The sequence below is a fragment of the Phalacrocorax carbo genome, chromosome 8 (assembly GCF_963921805.1).
Source record: "Phalacrocorax carbo chromosome 8, bPhaCar2.1, whole genome shotgun sequence".
Lineage (NCBI taxonomy): Eukaryota > Metazoa > Chordata > Aves > Suliformes > Phalacrocoracidae > Phalacrocorax > Phalacrocorax carbo.
Genome location: NC_087520.1, coordinates 41,825,549 through 41,850,507, shown reverse-complemented (window position 1 = coordinate 41,850,507; position 24,959 = coordinate 41,825,549). Strand labels below are relative to the sequence as shown.

At 39.1% G+C, this 24,959-nt stretch overlaps 1 protein-coding gene across 2 annotated transcripts in view; it reads right to left on the bottom strand.

The window, feature by feature from the left end:
• Positions 1-24,959, bottom strand: part of CDH13 (cadherin 13) — a 514,885-nt gene that overhangs the window by 73,612 nt on the left and 416,314 nt on the right. For both annotated transcript variants that reach the window (XM_064459660.1, XM_064459659.1), the window contains exon 8: positions 21,223-21,363. In XM_064459660.1, coding sequence (XP_064315730.1) covers positions 21,223-21,363 — 141 coding nt within the window. The remainder of the gene's footprint in view (positions 1-21,222; positions 21,364-24,959) is intronic.

Genomic DNA, 24,959 nt, shown 5'->3' with positions numbered 1-24,959 from the left:
CCCTCCAGCTGAGAGCTGTCTGAAGTTAGCCCAGTTTGAAAACTCTTTTTTGGATGCAGATAAGAACTCTGCAAGGTTTCACACTGTTCCAGTGGAGGCAGGAGGTACAGATGGAAGTTTACAGGCAGTATTATCTGCAGTGATACAGAATTTGTCTGAATTATAAAAATGAAATTTCTAACCAGCATTATTTTTTCTGTGAAAAACTGGGTGGGAAAAGGAGAATTTGGGCTGAACGTTCCATATCTCAATCTATCCAAACACAGTAAGTCTTCCAAGTCTGCCGACAACATGATGAATGAAGTCTACTGCACGTAGTTTCTTTTACTAGATATACTTTTTTTTTCCTCAAATTGTCTAGCTTACATCCTGTTTGCAAAACATTCATTGAACATAAATATTGCTGCTATATCAAAAAGCTGTAATACAAGAAGAATCATTTAGAGATCATAGACATAGGTGAACTTTCATGATTAATGGTCTCTTTCCTTTTTTGTTTTCCTCCCATAGCAGAAAAATCTTTATCATATCTTGAACACTGAGGTAAACAGAGTGCTCTCATTACCCTGATAGGGAACAACGAAGCCCTGGGGTCTCCAACCTTATTAGCGCAGAAAAATCCTTTCCCAAGATCAAGAAGAAAGAATAATACAACCGAACGCCACCTATTTGACTAAGGACTATGGAGTGATCTGAGCCTCCCTATACAGCACCACGATGGGAGGTTTCAAAGGGCAGTTTGAGAGGAGTTCACTTGCCAGTGGGGTGGCCTGCTTTGAAAACACGAGATTCAAGCGTATATTGAGACATAGAGCACTGAACAGTGATCGAAGCATGGAGCAACAGATGTATGGTTTGGCATTGCACAGATGTGGAAAAGGTCAAGAAAAAAGCAAAGGAATGCTAAATGGATTTATTGCTTTCTGCTTTAAGGATACCCATGGTCTCCATCTCCCACTGCCAATGCTCATTTTGCCAATGCTCATTTCATCTTCTCTTGAAAGAAAAATATTTGTAATAAAGGAAAATGAAACGTTCCTTTTGTAAGTGCCCATTGTGTGCTTATTTCCTGCCTAGAATGTCGCAGAGGGAACATTCAGGGCCCTTTCATTTTCTCACCTGTAATTTATGTTTTCCTAACCAGACATTCACTCTACACACAGCCTTCTTGAACACAAACACCATTGCAGCCTCAGCTGGATATGTTTTGCTGTAAATAGATAAGTATCCATTTGATTCTTTTTATTAATAAGGAGGTTAAAGAATGAACTAAGGATTTTTATATATCCTGATACTGAATTCTCTCACAGCTATTTGGAGAATGTGAACGACTACAGGTTTGATGGCAATGTTCCTCAGTTTCTGTGTCTGAACACCAAAAATTAGGAGGGAGGCCAAGACCGGCCAAGGCGTTGCACTTGTGCTTTGGACAGAAAGATCAAGGTGTGCATGCACACCATGAAGTCTGTACACAGTGGATCAAACCTGTCAGACCTGCTTCGTATGAGCTGCAGAAATTACATGAACAGGAACAGCAAATGTGGCCAGTCCCAGTGGCACATCATGGTTACTGTGCCTGTGAAGACCACCACCATAATACGTTGGTGGAAGGTGAGAAGCATCACACCTAGCACAAATGTACTTCATGGTCAGTCTGGGTAGGAGCAGAAAGTCCAAGGCACCTGTGCAGCAAGTGCTCACTAGAGCCGACTCTTGCTGGGATGTCCGGAATTCATACAATTCCTTCGTCCTGGTCACAGCTAATGCTGTGGTATGCTTGGAAATCCTTAGCAGCTTAAGTCCTCCAAATCCAAACAGACCAAATTTCTAATGCAAATGAAGGCAATTCCCAGGAAATAAAGGTGACACCAATACAATAAATAAGCATTTGGTATTATCGTTGGTTTATATCAAAAAAGCTTTTCCACAGGGTTGAAAGCTCATTAAATCACTACATTTATGAAGAAAATTAGTTTATTAAGCAACTGTGCTATTTTCTCTCTCTTAAGACTGCTTCACCTTCTTCTGTAGCAAATCTCTACATGATATGCCAATACATCTGCATCAAAATTGCCACACTGAACTCCTCCCAAGGAGAGCAAGCAAGTACACTAGCAATTAATTGGATCCTAACACACATTTCTAGATACAGATTTTTCAACTGAGCTTGCCAGTTCTAGGGGAAATCATTTTAAGGGACAATAAATATCACTTTATTTCTACACACAGCAGTATGATACACTGTAAGCAGCCATCCTTTCTCCCCTCGGAAGGAAGAAAAAATGCTGTGCTTGCAAGTAGCTTGAAACATACACTATTTCTTGCTTCTGAGTAAGCTCATAATTAGAGTAGAAACATGAGGAACAAATTCAATGGAGCTGTAAACCCCAACAGGAGGAAAAAATATATTTGAGGTTAGAACAAAATCTTTTTTAATCTGGCTAATGCTACTTTTGTGCTGATGCTGATCATTATATTTATTACTAAACTGTGGGACATTCCAAAGTGTTGACACCTGACTTCACTTATTAGAAAAGCAAGCACTTTCAGCTATTCAGCTTGGTGATTGATATGTAGATACCTAATTTTTAGTGAATTAAACCATATTGTATGAATGTGGTGGTCTTTAGGATTTATAATCAAACCCTGGTGACATCTGATTAATGCCAGCATAGGCTCCCTGAACCTTACAATATTCTTGTTCCTTTGGAGCTCAGATCATGGCAGGCTGATTACCCCCCTGATTATCCTGAGTAACTGGGGTCAGAGGTTAGCTAGCACCACAGAACACATTTAATTCAATCAATTCAGTTAGTGAAGCAGTTGGGGAAAAAAATTATTCCAATTGATATAACACTGCATTAGAAAATTTGCCCAGGATTTCTGTGCTCCAACTGATGAGCATTTTTGCTTAATTTCTAATTTAAGATTCTGCTGGGGTTTGCAACTTCAATTACTCCTGATATTTTCACTCATGAAGTTGGGGGCATTGCACTTGGAGGGGGAAAGGAAAACCAGAGGAAGGAGAGCAGTCTGTATTAACCTGTATAATAACCTTTCTCACAGACACACACACTTTCATAGCTCAGCTGTGGTTTTCCTGGTTACACACTCTAGTCAGAAAATGACAGAAAAGTCCTCTTGGTTCTCTCCATTTGTCCCTCTTGCCACTGCCAGATTTAACTCTTATTTTACTTTTGGTAGAGTTTTTAATATTGTTTGGCTGAGTATCGCTTCCTCAGTCTTATAAGCAGGGAGACTTTGATCACTTGTGATACGCCACAGTCGTACATTCAGACAGCTCAGCACCCTTGTGTGTGCTCAGATGGAGTTTGGGGGAGCTCATTAAAGATACCGGCACTGTACTTCAGTCACCTGAACCACCAAGTACTATATCTGGGATGAAATATAAAAAAGGACCTCTTACTACTCCCTGAAAGCCTCAAGGCACTTCTCACATGAATACAAATACCCAGCAGCTCAGTTTGACTCCTGCTAGTTAGTTTTGCATCCTATATAACAATCCTGAGTCTGCTGATACACAGATATTCTCTATTCTGAGTCCTGAGGCCACTGCCACAGCCACTGGCTCTGCCTTCTGACCCAGGGTGGTTATCACCGTTTTCAGTGGACTAATGGTGATGGAGAACTTTCATTATACTTCAAAGTGAGTCAGTGCGCATCGCTCACTCACTCCCACGTCAGTCAAGACGTGGGGCTACAGCTGCACAAGGTCTGCACCAACCACGATACTTAATCTTTTTTTTTTTTTTTCTGCAGTAACTCAATCTGGATTAAATTTTGGATTAGGATGGACTTGGATCAGTTCTCAGTTTTACTAACAATAAATTCTTGGCTTTATATATAAGGTTGGCTTCTCCTTTGCCCATCAACAAGAATTTGAGTGTAACAATACAACACCAGGGTTAGCCATTATTTTCAATGCTTTAGAAATTAAAGCAACTTTCCTGTGTAGGATTGTTTAATAAAGGAAAAGAAGTCCTATACCTCCATTTTCCCTGGAAGCAACAGAAAGTTGCAGTTTAATCTTCTGCTTGCCAGTGGGGAGGATCTATTTTCTATATGTTTCTTTGGTTTTTTTTTTTTTAATGGAAAATGCTATATGGTTATAAACCTCTTAATGAAACTCACTCTGAATTAACTCTGGAATTGATGAATCTCCTCGTAAGCCCCTATGTATGGTTGCCCATGGCACAAAGTCTGACACAGCTGTCAGACTCCCTTACCTAAGGGAAACCCAAAATAGGAACTGCAGGATAACTGAAGGTCAGAAGTTAGGTGTATTAGCATGGAGATGTGGAGAAGATCACAGTGTGCCTAAATGGGACATAAATCTCACTATCCAGTGCTTATAGATTCGTATTTGTGTATGAAATATCCTCAGCCTGTTCTACAACAAAACCCAAAACAAATAAAAACACCCAAATGATATAATCAAATTCTCCATATTGAATGCAAAACCACATGTATAGAAGAAAACAAACAGCAGCAAAACCTCATCACATCAAAATGCTCAAAATATATACACTCTTCTGCTCCTGTGGTGAGGATGAAAGAAGAAAAAAAACACATATAGCAGATGTTAGTTTTGTCACTTATTCTGCTACTGAAAAAGAACCGTGGACAATAAAGGCAATTTAATGTTCCAAAAACAGCAAAACTGTGTTGAGATCTGTAAGAAGTAGTACTGTGTGCAAGACAGAAGCAGGAATTCTTCCATCTGCTCAGCACTGGGCAGCCCCAGCTATATTATAGCACCAATTCCTGCCCCCAGTGTGGAAGGCAAAGAGCAATTGGAGAGGCAGGTGTCTAAAGCTCATGGTCTCAAATAAATCTGCACAGCAAATGCACACAGGACTAGTAGACAAAAGTATTGTCTACACCTCACCTTCATAGTGGTCAAGGCCAAGAAGCAATGGGTTTCAGTGGAGGCAAGGAAAATTCTCATCAGAGATGAGGCAAAACTTGCCACTAGCAGGGTAGCTGGAGTACTGCAGTATGTTGCCTGGAGATCACAGAGACTGTACCTTCAAAGCTCTTGAAGGAAAAATATGCAAATACTGACAATTATACAAATAGGAGGGAGGGACCTGAGGGTATCTTGAGATAGCTTCCCCTGCAGACTTCATGATAAGCCCAACAATCTATATAGAACAGAAAGGGGAACAAAACACTTTTGCATAGATTTCTAACATTTTTTAGTTCCATGGTGCTCATTAACTTCCATGAAGCTCACTAGATTGCCAAAAAATTGGTTTTTTCTCTCCCTAAAAACAAGTGATAGGAAGGAGTTCCCTAACTGAGATTCCAGTCTCAAACTCCCCATCATACAAGACTCTTCATTACGGTGGATTTGGTGCTGACAGCTAGAGATACAGGGTGTAACTGTAAAATCACATTTACTATCCCTACGGCAGATAAGAGATGAAAATTATGCCTCTGGCATTTGCTTTCTAAGCTGGTCATATTCTCTTTTGGCAACAAAATGTAAGGGAAGCAGAGAGGAAGATAATTATGATCTCAGCTTGGGGAAGGATTAAAAGGGAACAAGAATGGCAGAGCTAGATACCCAAATTTAATTGTTTTGAGACCGTCTGCAACATGGCCACTATAAAAAAAGATACCTGCTCCAGTTCCATCCCCTCCATTCTTACCAGTGAATTAACAACTCTTTCCTAGCAGTCATAAGGACAAACTGCTCCTGCCACTGCAGAGAAGGTTTCTCAAGAAAATCATGCTTTTTTTACAAATCTCAACCATTACTTCATCATTTTCCTGAATTGTCTGGCAAAGAGTTATTTAAAAGCCTGCATTTAAATTCCAGAGAAGCTATGAAATGAAGAAAGCAGATCGATTCACATTCTGTTCCACTTCTCTCTTTGCCAAAGTGATTTTTATCAGAGAAAAAAAACCTCCAAAAAACCAGTCGGAGCCTGAGAAGTCTGTTGTCAACTTCAAACCATTGAAAATTTTTACGGTTTGCTTACTATATAAACCCTTAGTAATACGGTTTTCAGAAGAAATGCTGCCAGAACCCCTAGGGCATATTATCCACTCATTCCTCACATGGAATTAGTGGAAAATATCACCCTCACATTGCCCACAAACCTTGCCAACAAACAAGAATGGCGATAGGCTGAGAGCACACTGTCTGGGATTTTTGTACTCATTTTTTTCCATGGCAACGTGTCTGTTTCATGCGCTTTTAAGCCTCCATAATTTTATTCCATCTAATCTCTGCATTGTCTTGTTTTGTTTGTTTATCACTTCCAGGGAGCACCGGCCATGCTCCTAGGCTGCCGCAAGACAAATAAAACACATCTTCATGAGTGGTTGGGGCCAGCTGATGCGTGTTCCTTAGCTGCAAATTTCACTACAATTACACCCAACCTTCTCACCTCTCCCACTTACCAGTCATTAGGTGTCCCTTCCTTGGTTTTTCCCAACTTGTTGCTAAGAAATTGCATAGCCTCCACTAGCATCGTAAATGCCAACCAAAAAGATTAAATGCGGCTGTGTGCCACCTCATTCTGTCAGAGAGAACAGATCGTGTCCTCAGAGTCCACCTGCCAGTCTTCGACGTAGATGGCAAGGGAGTTTTCCAATCAGATCCTGGGTGTTCCAGTGCCTAGGTTTTGCTGAATAGCCTTGAAGAGATGGGATTTAAATTGTATTGCGGATATTAGTCTAAAGTGAATGAAGTGGAGAGTATACTTCTCGTTTATATCCCCAGAGTGATAAATGCGAGAGTGTAATTTTTTTTTTCTAAGGCAAAGAAAATGGGAAACCAACACGGATTTCAGACACATGAGAAATAGCTTATGAATTTAGATGATAGTTCAGCAGAAATAAATTGTACATCTGTTCATTCATTTTAATAAAGCAGGGAAATGACACACTGTTGGAGACCTTTGAGAATGCTGGTATTTTTAAATTATGATCCTATAATAGCAACATTAACATTTGTAATGCTGCCCATACTTTATAAATTTAAGAAAAATAAATTTATGGAATAAGTGGGCTTCAACTTACAGTGTGGACTCCAGGCATTTAAAAGTGAATAAGGTGCTTCCTGAATACTTACAAATTAGTCCAGGAAAGACATTACAATAGCTTTACTATGTAACACAGATAACCCTCTGTGTAAGTGTTGACAAACCATGCTTTTTATTTCTGAAATATTATTTGGATGTGCAACATGTAGCTGAATGCATTTACTTCTGCGGACTGGTGTTTGCACTCATAGGCAGCTACAGTCTAATACTTCCCTTTGAAAGTAGTCTCTTAAAGAAACAAACCAGATGCTTTTCTTGGCTGTACACATGCATGGAAACATGTACTACCTTCTGAATTCAGGAAGGAGTATTACCTTTCTCTTGCATCTCCCATAACACAAAAATGAGAAATAGAAAAAGTTAGGAGCCGAATACAATTGCCTCATGGCTTCTATTTTACCATTATTTACAGAGATGACATACAAATTTAAGAAATAAACAAGTGAGACTGCAGGGGATGCCACATTTTAAAAGCTCGTGTTTTGATTTTCCAAACTGATCACCATGGGAAATAATAAATTAAGAGTTCAATAATAGCTGTCATGTCTCCTTTAAAAGTACAATTAGTAATATCATTAAAATTCCCTTTCAATCGATTGCATTAAAGCAATTGCTACTAGACTAAAGAGAATCTAAAACTGATTAATTGCTCACATATAGACTCATTGATCAACCTAGATAAACCTCATCTAAGAAAAGAGAAAACAGGCAACCCTGACATCCTTGAAAAGTGCTGAAGTTCAGCTGAAATCAGATGTCAGAATCTGAGACCTCTTTTTGTAATCCGCCCTACGCTGTTTCCCACTAACATGCCGAATAAGTCAAGAGTGCATGCTTAAATATTTAATCTTTCTAAAGCAAAGACTTCACAGAGGCTATGCTGGAACCCAGTATTGCTGAAAGAGGTGCCTTACTGCTAACATCTACATCTATACCTACCAGCATGTGAGTGTGTTCGTGTGCTCTGTATTGCTCACTCCAGTTCCAGCAGGCAATCCAAAAACAATCTCAACAGGCAGTCTAAGTAAACAAGACATTGTAATTTGGTTCTCTCGTGAATACAGAGGAACTGAAGAAATACCTCCGGGACACAGAAGACCCCTAGGCGAACACTTACCATTGACAGAATCCGTACAGATTTATTGATTAGAACTGCATTTTAATCATATGGCTGGAGGAAAGAAAACAGCTCCTAGAGACTGCCAGTCAGGCCCAGCATGGGGCATGATAAAACTGTTTCTGCCATTAATATCAGGCAGTGGCTATGTTCGAGTAAAAGGACATTAAAGAGTTCAACATCTGCAGGCAAAGTTGAATTTATTTACTCATGGCTTCAATTATTATTTAAGAAGGAAAACCAGAAAAGGTCAGAGCTGTTAACTTAGAAAGCATGCCCTTCATTTGTCTTCAAAGGTACACTTTTTTTCTTAGGTTAGTTCAACACTGAATCAATTAATCAGGTACAGTGTTCTCCGTTTTCAAATGCTAGTTGTGTTATTTTCGGATAGACAAGTAAAACCAAACCAAATTTCATTTTTGTTTTCATCCATATCAAACAATGCAATTTTAGGACAATAAAACATCTGGTCCTCAGTTTAGGCAGGTAAACATCTGTGGGCTTGTGATTCCGTGTATATAGATATGCATATGTATAAAGTCCAGATTTACATTATAGTCTAATCCTGCATTCACATCTCTGCGGAGTGCTGTGTTTGGATGGAAGCCACAGCTTGGATACAGGCAGCTAAGAATATCAATACTACAGATAAATCTTTTTCCTTGATATTATTTCAGCAAAAGACAACTGTTGGTTTAGATTTAAGCTTATTTAGCAGGATCGATTTTTCTTATGTATCTTTTGAAAGTTTCTCACATAACTCCTTAGATTTTTCAAACTTTGTTTGAACTAAAAGATTGCTTTCAACCCTTTAAACTTGTTGAGGACAGCAGCACTCTCCTTACCATCAGTCTTCTAAATGAAGAAAAATCATTGATCTAAGAACATCTGACAGTACTACATAACGTATGGGCACTGCTGGCCTCAGTGACTGAAGGCAGTCAAAACAAATGAGCTGAGGAGGAGGAAATAAAACTTAAAAGAAAAAAATGAGATGATGTGTGGAAGCAGACAGTGATGGTACTCGATTTATAGAAGGCAGGCAAATAGTGTACGTGGACTTCTGCAAGTCATAAGCAAACAATCAGTTTAAGTCATGAAACCAGACAGGTGGTTCCCAAGGGAAGCAGGCAATGAGGGGATGAAAAAGAGTTCACTGGGGGACAGCATGAAGGAACAGAAAAAGGAAGATCTTCCAGAAATAATACTAAAGGAGCAAAATCATTGGGACAGAAAGAGGATCATGAGATGACAAAGGTCAGAAACATACTTTTAATGAAACACTAGAAGAGTTTTCCATATAAAAAGACAGCGGGGAAAGCAACGAAAATAAGAACAGAGAGAAAGGGGACGTCACGCTTGGCAAAAAGGAGTCAGTGGATACATCACTGAAACTAGTCTTGGTAGATCTGAAACAGGAACTGGAAAGAGGAGCAGAGGGGCATTTAAGGGATACTAGATGTTCAGGCTCTGAGAGTCAAATGACAGCCTCAAGGAGTTTGGAGAGGAAGGAAGAATTGAATTTAATTATTAAAATTCAGAGAAGGCTCCTTGCAGGCTGCTGACTTAATAGTAGGCATGAAAGGGAGAAAGACCAAAAGATAAGAGTTTTCTGGTTGGTTGGTTGGTTGGGGGTGGGTGGTGGGTGTTGTTTTGTTTTTAAAAAGAGAATGAGGAAGCAGGCAGAAAGGATTTTCAAGGATGATGCAAAAGGACAACAATAAATTCCAGCACTGGGCAAATTAAATATCAAGAAGACTAGACAATTAAGTAGCTGGAAGAAATCTTCCACAATATGAAGAGAAGTGAACAAAAATACCTCTATAAAAGCTGTATCAAGTTAAGCGGAAGAGGAGAATAGGAGAACACAAACTCAGAAGGACTGGCTATAAAGCAACAGGGAAACACAGGGTCAGGTAACCAACTGGGATTCAGGGGGTTTTCACAATGGGGTCAAAGTCTAGAACGGGAAAGTGAGGATAACATCAATATTCTGTGTAGTGCTGGGATTATACTTTTTCTTGAGACATATGGACTGGGAACACAGGGGGAAACATTTGTAAAAACAAATAAATATTAAGTGACTGTTAGACAGCCGGCTGGAGAAAGGGCTACCCTTTAAGCAAATAAGCATCTGGGACTCTAAGGCAAACAAGTCCTGGAAACAAGCCAAAGCAGAAAGTACAAGGATATGAATAAATTACACTCCTGAATCATCCTTCTCAACATAGACTATAACTGCAAAGGATTCTGTATGAATCCCCTCATCTCTTTTTTTTCTCTTAAATGTATCAACACTGTTTTCATTCCAGTAAGTTCAAGAGATGATCAGCCCTATAGAATTTTATTGCTTTCCAAATGAGTCTCTTTCATAGGCACTTACTAACAATTTTACTTGAATAAATGTACAGCTCCTTTTAGCATGTTGATTTTTATCGGTTCACTATTTTAATGTTTCAGAGCAGACGGAAAAAAGATATTTTGTCTAAATAATCCTGACATTTTGATTCGCATGCACAGATGGTTAGCAAATTTTGTAGTAGCCAAATCAGTTTTAGTGTTGCTGACAAAAATCTTAAAATCTCACTTGTCATTGAAGAAACTGATAAACTAATCACAAAACTCATTCCACTCTAGTGGAATGACCTAAGCAGTCATATAACTATTATTTTTGCACGAATATACTTCAGCTTTATAAATCCCTTCTGCTCATATAAACTGCAACTATGATACCAGCTCACACATATTGTGTAATTGCTATTAAGTAGGGTTTTGTCTGGTGCAAATTGAATATGTTAAGATCTATAGTGTGTTATCTTGTTTAATTCTACTTTTAAAATAGAACTCCTACAGATGCTAGAGGCATATTAACAGTGTGGGTTTCTTAACTCATGGGATTAGAGTGATCTTTTGCTAGACATCTAACAATTCCTCTATTTATTACTGCTCAAATCAGCTGTGCTCTGTCAGACAAGGAGATTTAGAGTTCTTGGTGTTTCTTTTAAGATTCCACACTACACATGTGAGGAACTGTAGCCCTTTATGTACATAAAATAAAAGTCCCTTCAAGCCACAGAAGATTTTTGCTGGCTGCACCACAAAGGTAATACCTCGTCATCTATTCCCCACTACCTGCCCACCAATTTACATACTGTCCGGGCTGAATGATATAACGGTGATTCAGGAGCCACTTTGCAATGACTACCACGTATGGAAACCATAGCGTTTCCACACAGAACTTTGGATTCCAGTCAATCGGATGTTACACAGGTAAACGAGGTCTCCTGATACAGAAGCCAAAAGTTAATTTCAGAAAAGCGATTGATGCATTTTTTCACATCTTGATCTGAAAGTAGTTGTGTGATGTTTCTTTGAAGTCTGGGTGTCACCTGCCTGCACTCAGTGCTGAAGATGGAACTCCTTGGACACATAATGAGGGACAACTTGCTGTAAACCCCTCTTGGAGACAAGTGAAATTAAAGGAAATTTCCATGGAACACTCCAGCAGTACATTCAGAGGGAAAAAAATATTAATTTTTCAGGCAACCATCTTCAACTTTAAAATGCACATTAAAACTGAAATCTCTAGAAAGCAGTCCTCATTTGATTTGAAGGCAACTGCAAACTTCCATCTGGAGAAAAAAAGTTTAACTGGAAAATCACATAGCCATTCCTAGCAATAGCTGCTAATAATTATGTTTATACAGCTTCCCTGAATAAGTGGTCCAAGACTAGGTCTGGAGACGTTACATTATGTGTGTTTATCTTGTGCTTCTCTCAAGAGCCTTTGTTTGAGCCTTCCTTCCTCTTTAATTTCTACTCTCCGGTTACTTACCCAAACGTATTTGTGCTAGATGTAGTCAAAACTCTTACTGCTACTGTTTGCTTTGCAATACAGACCTTAATATCGATGGTAAAGTTCACACTTCATAGACCACATTGAGGAAGCATATTAACCTTCACTTCTTGTAGAAGAGAGCAATAAATTGTGGGTTTATGGCTTTTTTGTTGCTCGCAGTGTTTGGATATTTGCTGTTAGCAGAAGCAGATGGAAGAAGTCTTCAGAGGATAGTCAGCATTGGAATGGTTTTGTGGTGAGAATTTACCAGCTGTAGTGAGAATTGCTGTTATTACCGCTGAGTTGCTGCTGACCTTCCAAGCATAACCAAAGCGTTACAAAAGGCAAGAACTCACACAGAAGTTTGCATCAGGACTGCTCAGATCAGCTGATCATAACAACTCAAGGAAACTAAACAACGGGCAGGGAAGCAACACAGAAAATGAGAAAAATGGACAGACAAAAATACAAGTCTACTGTGTGACCTGACCTGGAGAGCAAGAATGCTGGGAAAAAATCAGATCTGGAGAAGCAGCGAAGTGCCTTTGTGCTCCTTCCCAATTTCACACTGTTTGAATGATCATTTCTATTCATAGAACCTTTCCTGTACTTATACAAGTGTTTCTCAGCTGCTTTCAGATTATAAAGCAGGCACTCTGTTGTTTTATGTACCACTGAAATGTGTTTATCTGGAGATTAAACAGACAACTTCATGTATTTCATGACCTTGGTGGAGAGAAACAAAGCAATGAACTCACCCCTCGCAAGCAAAGATAAATGTGGAAGTCTGCTGCCTACTGCTATGCAGTGTATCCAGCTCTAATTACGTGATAAGTGGATGGACTCAGTGTTAAACATGTTTTGCAAAAGTTCTTGAACAAAGTGCTTACACTGGTTATGCAGATAGCTTGCTCAAAGCCATATGAATACAAATTACTACTCACACAGTATGAATCTGGATGAGTACAGGAAACGCTGGTCTTCCAAACCCCGTTTTTTGCGGAACAGTCCTCTATTTCAGCCAATGCACAGAATAAGCATATGTCTTTTTCTTTCTCTAAAATTATTCTATTCTTACTTGCAACGCCACAGCAGAGTATTTGCTTTTAAGGTCATTGGTAATTCAGTCCCGAGTGGTGCTGAGCATTTCTCATCACATGAGAAGCCTCGGACCAGCTAATTCTGATAAGAACTGACACATAATATTGAAGAAGGGAAAAAAGCCCCCAAAAGGTAATTGCATTATCCAGATAGCCAGATTGTTTAAATAACTCCTCCAGATGTTCTTAGTCTGGTACCACCACAACCCAACCCACCTTGGAAATATTAACAAACATTCTTCTTGATCACAGGCATTTTTCCAAGTTATTTGAAAGTGATTAGGTTTAGAAGATAGGCAGTCATCTAAGATCCTGATAGTACTGACAGTCAAAGCAATCTATGGTCCTAAAACCAGCTTTTCGAACTCCATGGGAATTAGAGGTCTGTACACCTATTTTTAAGTCAAATAAGCTCTTTTTATCTTTGACATCTAAAATTATTTCCAGGAAAAAAAAAAAAGAGTCTAAATACCTATACTATTTAGATACTGAGATTCCTAAACTGCTTATGTGATTTTGAAAATCTGTTCTGCAGCTCATGACAACTAAGAAAACTCTGAATGCCTTGGCCTTTAACGCCACTGACAGTAGTGGCCTATTATTAACCATGAAGAAATGGTACAGTTAACAGAACTTTACTGAGAATTTCAAATATCATGTTATTTCTGCAGTGAGAACAGAATGCTCGCAGTCTTCATTTAGAAAATAAAATATTCCTCACTATTTAGATGCTTGTTTCCTTTCACATGGATTTAATAAATAGCTCTTCATTTGACTAATAGATACTCTCTAAACTAAATTAACAGATACTTTGCAAATGGACTCTAGTAGAAACACATATACATCTACATCTTTGCCTTGGCTTAAACATTAAAGAACACACGTCAGTTATGGGACAACTTGATCTCTTCTGTTTCACTGAAACTGCTAGGTTAATATTTGTAGGAAAAAATCGTGAGTATCACAGGTTTAACACAAGTGTTATTGATTTATTTTAAGAAACAGACAATAAATCCTGAGTTATAAAGTTGTCTTCTTCATGGATAGTCCTGTTTGCATGAGAATATAAGAGGTATTAAGGGCATAATCTGTCCTCCATATCTATGAGAATAACAGAAGATGTAATGATTTTAAGTTCTAGCAAAGGAAATTCAGATCAAGCTATGCAGAAACTTTCATTGTTAAGGCTGGTGCAGGAACAGACTGAGGAGCCTTTTGATTTTCGATCTCTGGATATTTTAAGAACAGGTGATGCAGGAATCTTACAACGATGACATAGGAATAGCAATCCTGCCTTGATCCCATTTCCTCTCTTTTCCATGACCAGAGAAATTATCTCTGAATTCTACCTTGCACATGTGAAAAAAAAATATACCAGGTAATGTCTTTCTTGGCTTTTGGGCACCTTTTGGAACTTCAGATATGTCAAGTGGGTTAGTGAACTGCTACAAGAGTATGAAGTGGAAGTAAAGCTGAATGAAAAGGTCAGTGCAAATATTTATCTAGTGTAGGGGGTTTCTGAAGGGTGAGATATGCTTCAGGAGCCTTGCTAGCTGTATTTACCGCTCTAGAAAAAACAAGGATGGCCAAAGAGCTCATCTCTGATGAACCCTAGCCATCATGAAGCTGTCCTCTATGCCAAAGTTTACTAACAGCTGTAGAGGCTTTGTCCTGCTCCATTGAGTTTCTGTACGAATTCTGCTGTCTCTGCATGTAAATTGTCTCACAGTCCAAAAATAGGAGCCAAATGGAAATTCCAATATGCATGTTATTCATGTGATTTTGCTAAAATAGTTTTATCCATTCCACAAAACTCTTTCTCGTGACAAAGCAGTACTGGAAAGAGTTTGCTCCAATTTGAACAGGCTGCTAGAATTCAAGACTGATTCCCACAACATTTAGGCCATAGTACAGCTCTATTTCTTAACTACTAGCCTGGCAACAGCTTCTTCTCATCTGTTCAGTTCTACTTATTGCTGCTCAAGTACCTCAGCTCAGTTGTCTGGCCTTCCGACATCTGGCATGAGGGAACGGTATGTGAAATGGGAAAAAGCCAACTCAGCTTGTTCCCAACACCTTGCTGAGCCATGCTGGCAGCTCCTGCTGGTCTCTCCCTCTGTTCAGTCGGGGTTACACACTGACTTCCCTCTTAGCTGGAAAGTGGAAGAGGGCTGGTGCCCTGCATGCTCCCTGAACTGTGTGCTAGTCAAAGGACAGCACTCTTTCAGCCAGCTGTGGTCCTCACTAGTGATTTCTCCAAATCAGATCTAAAGGTCTAGAGGAGGGGGTTACAGGGGAATCATCTACCGTTAACAGAATTGCTAGGGCCCAAAGGTAGGGTCCAGCTCACTGGCAAGACCCACACAGAAAGTAATAAGATTAATTAGGAGTCCCAAAAGGCAACATTTTTCCTGTAAGACAAGATAAGAAGGACCAGGGTTGACTTTCAGATCACAGAAGAAAGGGAGGTGAGATTTGTTGGTTTTAAATGTGCAAACTGAATGGACAGTGTCAGTGTGGTCGGTGTTGGTAAGTTATATCTAGGATGGAAAATAACAATATCATGTCTAAGTGGTATGGAAAAGAGAGCCAGGAGGAACCTTATAAGTGCTTTTAGCTCAGTATTTGGTCCTCAGTATGATTTAACCAATACCAAGAATCAAGTCAGGGACTCTCAAAGCTACAAGTGTGTTTCTCGACAGCCTGAGCTCAAAAATAAATCTCTGCAGATGGTGCTCTGAAAGTCTTATATCCTCTTTGAACCATGAGCAGACAGAGATACATATTGTACTCCAGGGGCTGTTTTACCCCAGTGGGTAGCATAACTGAATCAGAAGACAGTGCTGGAAGTCATCATAAATCATGGTGACAAGCAACCTATTCACTTACAGGTCTCTATAGGAATTGATGAATCATTTATTAAAGCACACATTAGTCATTTATTATTCTTTTATAAACCATTTATCAGTAGGTATTCAAAATGTGAGCAAATAATATTTTTCACTTAAGACTCACAGCACTAGTATATCTCAAATTTCACTGTGGTGATGTTTTGTCAAATTACACAAATTTTATTCTGTTCACAGGAAGCAAGCTTCTTTATTTAATTGGAAAAATTCATTTCTAAGATCATATATTCCTAAAATCTAACCTAGGAAAAATATTTTCCCAAATCCTACTTTCCCGACGTGACAGAATTCTTTCTATTTTACATTGCTTTGACCTAGAAATGGATGAAGTTGAAGGTGAGGATGGAATTGGCAGGAAGAGGAATTGTCTCAGGAATGAGACTGTGCCCTGGCCAAGTGAAGTCTCTCTTACGAGCAGGTGAGAGCACTCTGACAAGTCCCACTGCTTTTCAGTGTGTGACTAGAGATGTGCTGCTGTCCCAGATCTGTGGTGAAGGACAGATGTGAGAAGTAGGTGGACTGTAGAAGGATCAGCCCTTTAAACCACATCACTGTGTTCTCTCAAAGACCTGATTTACCAAGGAAAGACAATATATCCAATACTAAAGAAAGACAAAGCATTACTGAAGAGCAGCAATAGAAGCTTCTTCCCTGGGGACAGATACTTTAAAAAAATCAGGACAGAGGCCAGAAGAGGGAGGAAAATATACTCAGTGGAATCCCATTTTTGAGCACATACTTTGCATTCAGTAATGGTATAAGACCAGAAATAGATTTCGTTGTACTATTTTTCAGAAGAGGAAGAGTAAACAGGAAGGGGTGAAATCCTTATTGTTGTATATTGAGACAATGTTTTCTCCTCCACTGGGTCTTAGGGAAGATCTGGGCAGAACCGCGCCTACAGGAACAGATACAAGAGAAGTATTTGCCAGCACGTGCCTTCCAGCAGATGCTACGTTGCTAGTTTTTATCACACTTCAGCCACAGTGACATTAACCGTAGACTAAAACCATTGTTTTGCAGGCATACAACACTGCAATGGTCTGTCGCCAATTGTTAAAGTGCCACAAGAAAATAATTCTGATTTTTCTTAATGTGCTAGGTATAAAAACATTACTCAGCACTATTAGCATTCACTCAGTCTAACACACTCCCACACAGTTTGAATATCCTGCAGTGCACAAACCAGGTACCAGATTTTCCAGAATGATCAATTCCTGCTCCTTGCTTTGCTTCATTTCTTACTTTCACATAAGTAATCCCTTGCTGCTGAACAAAAGTTGAGCCCAAACTGTTAACTTGCTGGAAAGAAAATGCCAAATTGCTCTTTGTGATATAAAATTCACATTGTATTCAGCAATAATTCACAAAATTAATTTAAAAACTCTTTCATATTATAGAAATAGGGTTGTAAATTTAAAAAACTTCCCGAAAGAGAGGCCACTAACTTTACAAGTATCTCTATTTTAATACTCTGTAATTTAAGTCTGGCACAATACCTCGGCCACTGTGACCTTTTAAAAGGTAGACCTTGTTAACTCACCTGGGATTTTTGGAGGAGCTCTTAAAACATTGCTCTTTTAGGCATTAAAGATGAAATTATTGAAACCCCTAGAGGGAACAGGGTACTGTGTGCATGTCTGAATAGATTTTTGCTCTGCTCAGAGCCTGTTACGAGCAGTAAGGGTGAGTATATACGTGAAATAGAACAAGGCAGATATTTTGGAGGCATGTAGAGTGATGGGGCAGTAACAGAATAATTAACTGGGCTGAATCCCACAAAGAAGTGTCTCATACATTAGCCCATCAAAGTATCTGACACATGCTTAGAACCTCAAGGGTTTAAACTACTCTTCTGAAGTTAATGGAAGTGCTATGTTGGATCACAGCCAGGTTTGCTCATCTTCTGCCCTGACACACCATCAATGAATTTTTCCCTAAGAACGAAGGCCACAACTGCATCAGAATGGCATGGATGTGGTATGCAGGGGGAAAAAATAGCAGATGGAAGAACAGATTTACTAGGCAAATACCCCCTCTTCCAGCAAGATCTACAAAAATCTAGCAGAGGCTACTGCAAAATTGCGTACAGCAACTAAGGAGCATTTAGACATTTCTGAAAACACCGAATAAAGCCCATTAGTAAGCATTTTTAATAGGTGTGTAAGGACTTGACCTCCAAGGAATAAACAGAGTAAATAGGAGTACACAGAAGTGTATCATTGCTTAGGGGCAGATCCATAAACTTGTTTCTGGAGCAAAAAAGAGGCAGAGATTGGCCAAGTGTCAAAACTTAAAACTCATCTTCAATGGACAGAGACATGCTCATGTGTGGCTGAGATTGCCTCGCACTGAGGACTCAAAGAAATATCTGTTCACACATATAAGACTTCTTGGAAATAGAAATATATAGAAATATAGACATTTTCAACTTTCAAGAAAGTTATTAAAAAATCATTAAATTCTGTCTTGGCATTAATATTATTGATATCTTTATTAAGATATATCTAATAATGCATTCTACAAAACACCATTTAGTGCACAGTCTGGGGTACCCAGTGTTGGACTTTTGACCAAATCCAGCTCTCATAACTTCATTGGCTTTCACTGTGTCAAATCAGGAATGAATTTGGCCCGTGTTTACAGATTAAGAGAACACACTGAAAACTTGGCTTAATTGAGCTACATCAACAGCATATGACAAATAGAGGTAGAGGTAGAGCTATTTGAGGTAGAAATTATACTCGCAGAAAAAAAACACAGGCCAGTAAATAACCATTTGTTTTACAAAAGGGAAAAAGGCATTGAGAGAAGTATCTTTAAAGAGAAAGAAGAGAGCTGGGAAAACATGTCAATACCATAAGAACCCAATCCTAAAGCAGCCAGTCTCAAAGTAGATAAAAAAAGATGCACTCTGAAATCAAACCTTCGGATTTACTGAATTTGAGCTTTCTACTTCAAAAGTTATCTTGCAGAATACGTCTTTTTCTTTCAAGTCTTCTTCAAACCAACAGTATTGCAGCATGTAGTATGTGACCGGTATTAAAATACAGTAATGAGGTACTTTAAGCAGTAAGCCAAATAAAGTGGCATAAGCTCTATTAAGAGACCCTCTCCCTCTTCTTACACTACTTATTTAAAATAAAGCATATGTTTCTAAAGGACCTGACACCATACCTCTATAGACCGACTCTTCCTGCCTTATTCATGGAATAAGAACATCACTCAGCAAAGCAGAGGGAAGATTTCTGAGGTCATTAACATGTCTAAATAGTGAATGGTTCAAAACCATGTCACAATGTATTTAAAAAAAAAAAAAAAGGCAGTTTCTCTATAGGAGAATTTGTATGTCATATGAAGTGCAAGAAAAACATGTAAGACCGGACTTTTCAAAGAAAGCTACGTAATGCTGCCTCTTCACACTTGCTATTTTTATTTCTTATACTGAACCCACCAGACTTTCAAGGATACAGAGTACCTTTTCTGATCACTGAATAAACTGAATTTATAAACATTTCTGAATTTCCGCAGAAATAGGCACTGTCTAACAGTACATATAGGGCTAAGCAGGCACCCAATATTTTTAACATGCACAAATCACCAGAGAAAACTATTACATTAAACAGGAAATATAATTATAAGAAGATTTCTTCAAAAGAAGAAATCTCAAAGTCTGGAAATTCAAGTAGGTAGGACTCTGAATGACATGAGTTGCTATCAATATTAATACAATTACTTCCTATTTCTAAATACAACAAGTCGTCCTTTTACATTGTTATATTCCAAAGGGCTAAAAAAGTAAAATACTTTAACTATTGATTGTCAGGAAACAGCTTTCAGAGTATTGAAAGCCTGATCTAAAGGGTAATTCTAAGGGAAGTAAAAGTTTGATCAAAGCCGCTTAGTTATCACCCATACACTTGGAAAGGTTTGGATCTGGCGCTCCATGGTACTTTTCAGGTGACTGAAATGCTCTTGCCAAAGCATTTTACTTCAGTAATTATAGCTATTGCCACTGAAAAATAATATTCCTGTTAGCAAAACTGTCATTGCTTCTTATTTCTTCCTCCCTTTTTTTTAAACCTTGTCTATCCTTTTTTTAGTCTAGTTATCCAGTTTGCATTTATAAAATAAATCATTATTCAAGTAAAATTGCAGTAATTTGTTTTAAAATAATGTCTTGACAAACCACTAAAATTAAACCAGAAAAAAAAATTTAAAAAGGTAAAAATATACCTTAAGGAGAAAACCAATACTTTTATAGCAAAAGGCTTTCCTTTACTTCTTCTAAAATTACCTTAAAATCAGCACCTCTCATGCTTTTTTCTCATATTTGAGAATATTCCTTAAAATCTGCAGAGCCTCAGGAAACTTTTACAGCAAAATCCAAACGAGCTGTTATTAGGTAAAAGTTTTGACATTTCTAATTCTCTCCAGATACCAGGGGCAAAAGAAAAAATAAAATCAGACTAATAATACATGGAGGGGAGGGAAGGGAGCAGAGTGGGAAGGGCAGGAAATTTGGTAGATGCTTTGCCTGAATCCAGCAACTTTGCTGTAGCACTATTACACACTCCTGCAGGCAGTGAATATCTTTTCTTTTGGTTTGGTTTTTTTTTTTCTTTTCTGACTTTTCACCATTCTTCAGTGGAATTCAACTTGCAGGGGAAAAAAAATAACTTTCTCTGCAAATTCCACCTGTAGGTTAAATGTAAAGTTTTTAGGACTACAGCTTTCATTACAGAACTCTCAACACCTGCTGGCTCACAGGTGAAGCTGTGAAGCTGGGACAAAATATGTTGTTTTCATCCCTGTCCCTGACCATCAAAAGCCCTAAGATAGAACTTAGGTAGGAGGGAATTTTCTGTTTTCCTCCACAGACGCAAAATAACAAATTTGCCACTAGCAAACTTATTTTACCGGTTTCCACCCTGCTAGCCAACCTCTGAATGATATCTCTTGACATAAACTTTTTCCTTGTGGTTGCCTTTTGTTTTGGAAATGATACACCCAAGTTTATTAATGTAAAAGAAGAAAAGAGCAGCTCCAGGAAAGTCTGTCACATTGAGCTAAAAAGATGTCTTTAGGTATTTTCTGCCATTAAGAAACATTTTTATATTTAGAAACAAGCTAATTACAATTTCATGCACCATTTTGTAGAACACGGATGGCACTCTCTTACCTCCTTCTTGGTAAATTCTGGTGGATGGTCATTTTTGTCGTCAATAAGAATAGTGGCAGTTGCTGTGCCAGTAAGTCCCACATCAAGACCACCCATATCTTTAGCTTCTATCACTAGTTCATATTTCGGGGTTTCCATAGTCTGGAAAAATAATAGAAAAGGAAAGGTTAAAAACAACCCCAGAATAGATTACATGCTACTTTTAATTCTCATTGAAATAATGAATTAAAAAAATCTAAAACTTAATTTGACCTGATAAAACATAGTGTAGAAATAGATCTGTTATCACAGTGTTTTACCAAAACAGCACAGCTTTCTATGAGCTTCAGCTGCTACATTGGAAACATCATTTGCAATACAGTATGAAGGAATACAGGTGAATATTGGTAAATGGTACATAATCTATCCCGTTATTTAAGGACATTAGGAAAGAGGAAAGAAATTAAAATATACCTGCTTTTTAAAAGTAAGCTCTCACTTCATTGCACCAATATTTAGCAGCTTGCTTCATCAGTGTTATGATAGGTACATAATTAAATACTAATGTCACAATCTACATATAAATTCACTTTATTTTATTAAATCACATTAATTCTGTGCACTAACATTTAGAATGGTAATCTAAGTTTGCTTCACTGTAAGAAACAAGAAAGAAGTTTCTTAAATGGGCAATGACTGCCAGTTATTGTACAAAGCAAATGTGTATAGTAACATTAACGATTTACATATATGATATCCAATTTCAATGTCATGGTTACTCATCTGACTGCCTACCTATTGTACAACCCGACAGCATAGGTCCAGAGCAAAAGCTATCCTCGAAAGCCAGCCATAACTCAGAAAAAAATTTGGTGGGCACTGCTCTGCAATGGGAACGTTACAGAATTTCTAATTCACTCCTTTTGCATCAGGCGTGAAAGTGCATCTGTTTGTACGCTGGACAACAGGGTAGTAATACATCCCATCAAAGGGAGCTATCATCAGCATCAGAACCTACTCTCATGGAACTCATAGAGAATTCTGACATGGATTTCACTGGAGACAAGACTGGGCACCTAATTAAAATGCATATGGCTGCCTTATATAAAACCATCTGCCTGAAAACCATATGTGCTGCATCCTCAATGGAGGACACAGATGGGAAAGTGCTGCAGTCACCTTTAAAATTATATGGTAAGAATATCACGTGCACTCAGAAATGTTTTTTCAAACCTTCCTTGAAAAATAAGTCTCGATCTCAGGGGCAAAGTGACAAAATGATGCCTGAAAGGGTGGCTAGGACACTACTGCTAGAGGGCTTTTTTAACCTTGGACCAGCTCTAACAACCAACTGTGTTTACCAGAACCAAGCCTACTCGTCTTTGATATCACTCATCCTATGTCCTTCATCTAACTCTTTTCCAGAGAATTAACATGCAAGGAGACAACAACTGGTGTGAAACTCTGTACAGCAGCACAGTGATCTCTGACTACCACCCATACACTGCCTCATAAAGCAGGATCAAGAAAGCTGAAGTAGGGCTTACCCTATAGAATAATAGAATGGTTTGGGTTGGAAGGGACCTTTAGAGCCCATCTAGTCCAACCCCCTGCAGTGAGCAGGGGCACCTTCAAGTAGATCAGGTTGCTCAGAGCCCCGTCCAACCTGACCTTGGATGTTTCCAGGGATGTCCCATCAACCACCTCTCTGGGCAACCTGGGCCAGTGTTTCACCACGCTCATTGTAAAGAATTTCCTCCTTACACCTAGTCTGAATCTACCCTCCTTTAGTTTAAAACCATTACTCCTTGTCCTATCACAACAGGCCCTGCTAAAAAGTCTGTCCCATCTTATAGTCCCCCTTTAAGTACTGAAAGGCCGCAGTAAGGTCTCCCCGCAGCCTCCTTTTCTCCAGGCTGAAAAACCCCAACTCTCTCAGCCTGTCCTCATAGCAGAGGTGTTCCAGCCCTCCGGTCACTTCTGTGGCCTTCCTCTGGACCGACCGCAACAGGCCCGTGTCTGTCCCGTGCTGAGGAGCCCAGAGCTGGACGCAGCACTGCAGGGGGGTCTCCCCAGAGCGGAGCAGAGGGGCAGAACCCCCTCCCTTCCCCTGCTGCCCACACTGCTGGGGATGCAGCCTGGGCACGGTTGGCCACCTGTGCTGTAAGCGCACATTGCTGGCTCATGTCCAGCCTTTCGTCCACCAGTAACCCCAAGTCCTTCTCCGCCAGGCTGCTCCCAATCCATCATCTCCCAGTCTGTATCTCACCATTTAAAATTTTAAAAGACTTATTTCTCATCTCTTGCTTAGCAAAGCAACCTCTCAGGCCACACAATCTTCTCTATAGCTGAGTGATTTGAAAACATTTACTAAAGAGTGCATTTTGCATTATGCATTTTCCAGGGTACATCACAACACCTTTCTTGGACAATGTGTAAGAGGGAGACCCCAATTCCTTAGTACTTGGATCTTGAAGCATTTTTAGACCATGAGGGAAGCAACCATATTAGTTGCTCATCAGATCATCTATTACAAAGCAATATATTTGCATGTAAAATCAATGAGTCAAGGAGAAGATATATTTAGTTCTAAAAACATATGGACTACTAGAAAATCAGATGCCACTGCCACTTAGGGGATCATAAGAAATGAATTTCCTTAAGTCTTACAACATTATTGCACAAAATTCATCTCAGAAGGCAGCAAACTCAGAACAGGATTTTGATTTACAACATCATATGAAAATATGCAAAGAAATATTACTGACATGTCTCCAACACAAATTCAGATTACAGAGCAGAACAAAATTTACAGTTTTCATATATTTATTTTTGAAAATGTTTTCAATGTATTAAAACCTGAATGGAGCTTCTCTCCCATCTCCTAGATGCAACTTTTTCATTATTTTGATTAGGAAGTTGTTATTATTGTATGGAAAACTTGCAAAGCCATTTATCACTTCATGTTTATAAGCTGGTTTTCTCAGAAAGAGGCCCATTTTTACTCACAAATTGGCCTTTTTTCCTTTGAAAACTGTCCCATTTTCTATTGAAAGCAAGCCCATTTATGTTAGAAATTGTGTCTACTGCAGCAGAAATTTCCATGACAGGAGTCCAATGTTTAAGCTCGCAACGGAATGTGAAAAACATTGAATTTTGAGTAGTATTTCATATCATTATGAATACTTCACACTTTCTTGCTATGCAGCACTTTCTACATCTAGTTCTGTCACCAAATATTTGCTTTGTTAGAGAAAGTAACTCCTAACAGATCCAAACCCGAGAGCAGAGGCATGTTCCCATCAGAAGCTCTCTTTACACTAGGAGATTGCATGTAAAGGACTTCTTAGCATTTCTTGTAATTCTAGCCCAGTTAACTCAGGCACTAGCAGCAATTATTTGGATCTGTATGATTTATCACACTACTTGGAAATCCGGGGATACAGGAGTGGGGATCTGTGGGCAGGGCATGGGTCCCTGTGCTCTTACTAACCCTGTTCCTCAGCTGACGACGCTGTGGAGGGCCAGGGTCTGTGTGGGGGCAACCCCCAGGGTAGGGGCTGTGGTCATGGCAACTCCTCACCTTTTCCCTCTTCACAGGCTTCAGGCCTTTTACCCCAGTGCTGTCTCTCTCTGCACTTGCTCCCATCTTGTGAGAAATGAGCGCTCCTGGAGGGGGGCAGAGGAGGAGGAAAAGCAGCCTTCCTTCACCTTCTCCACCCCTGCTACACTGGGCAGGTTAGGGGTAAATGCAGCAC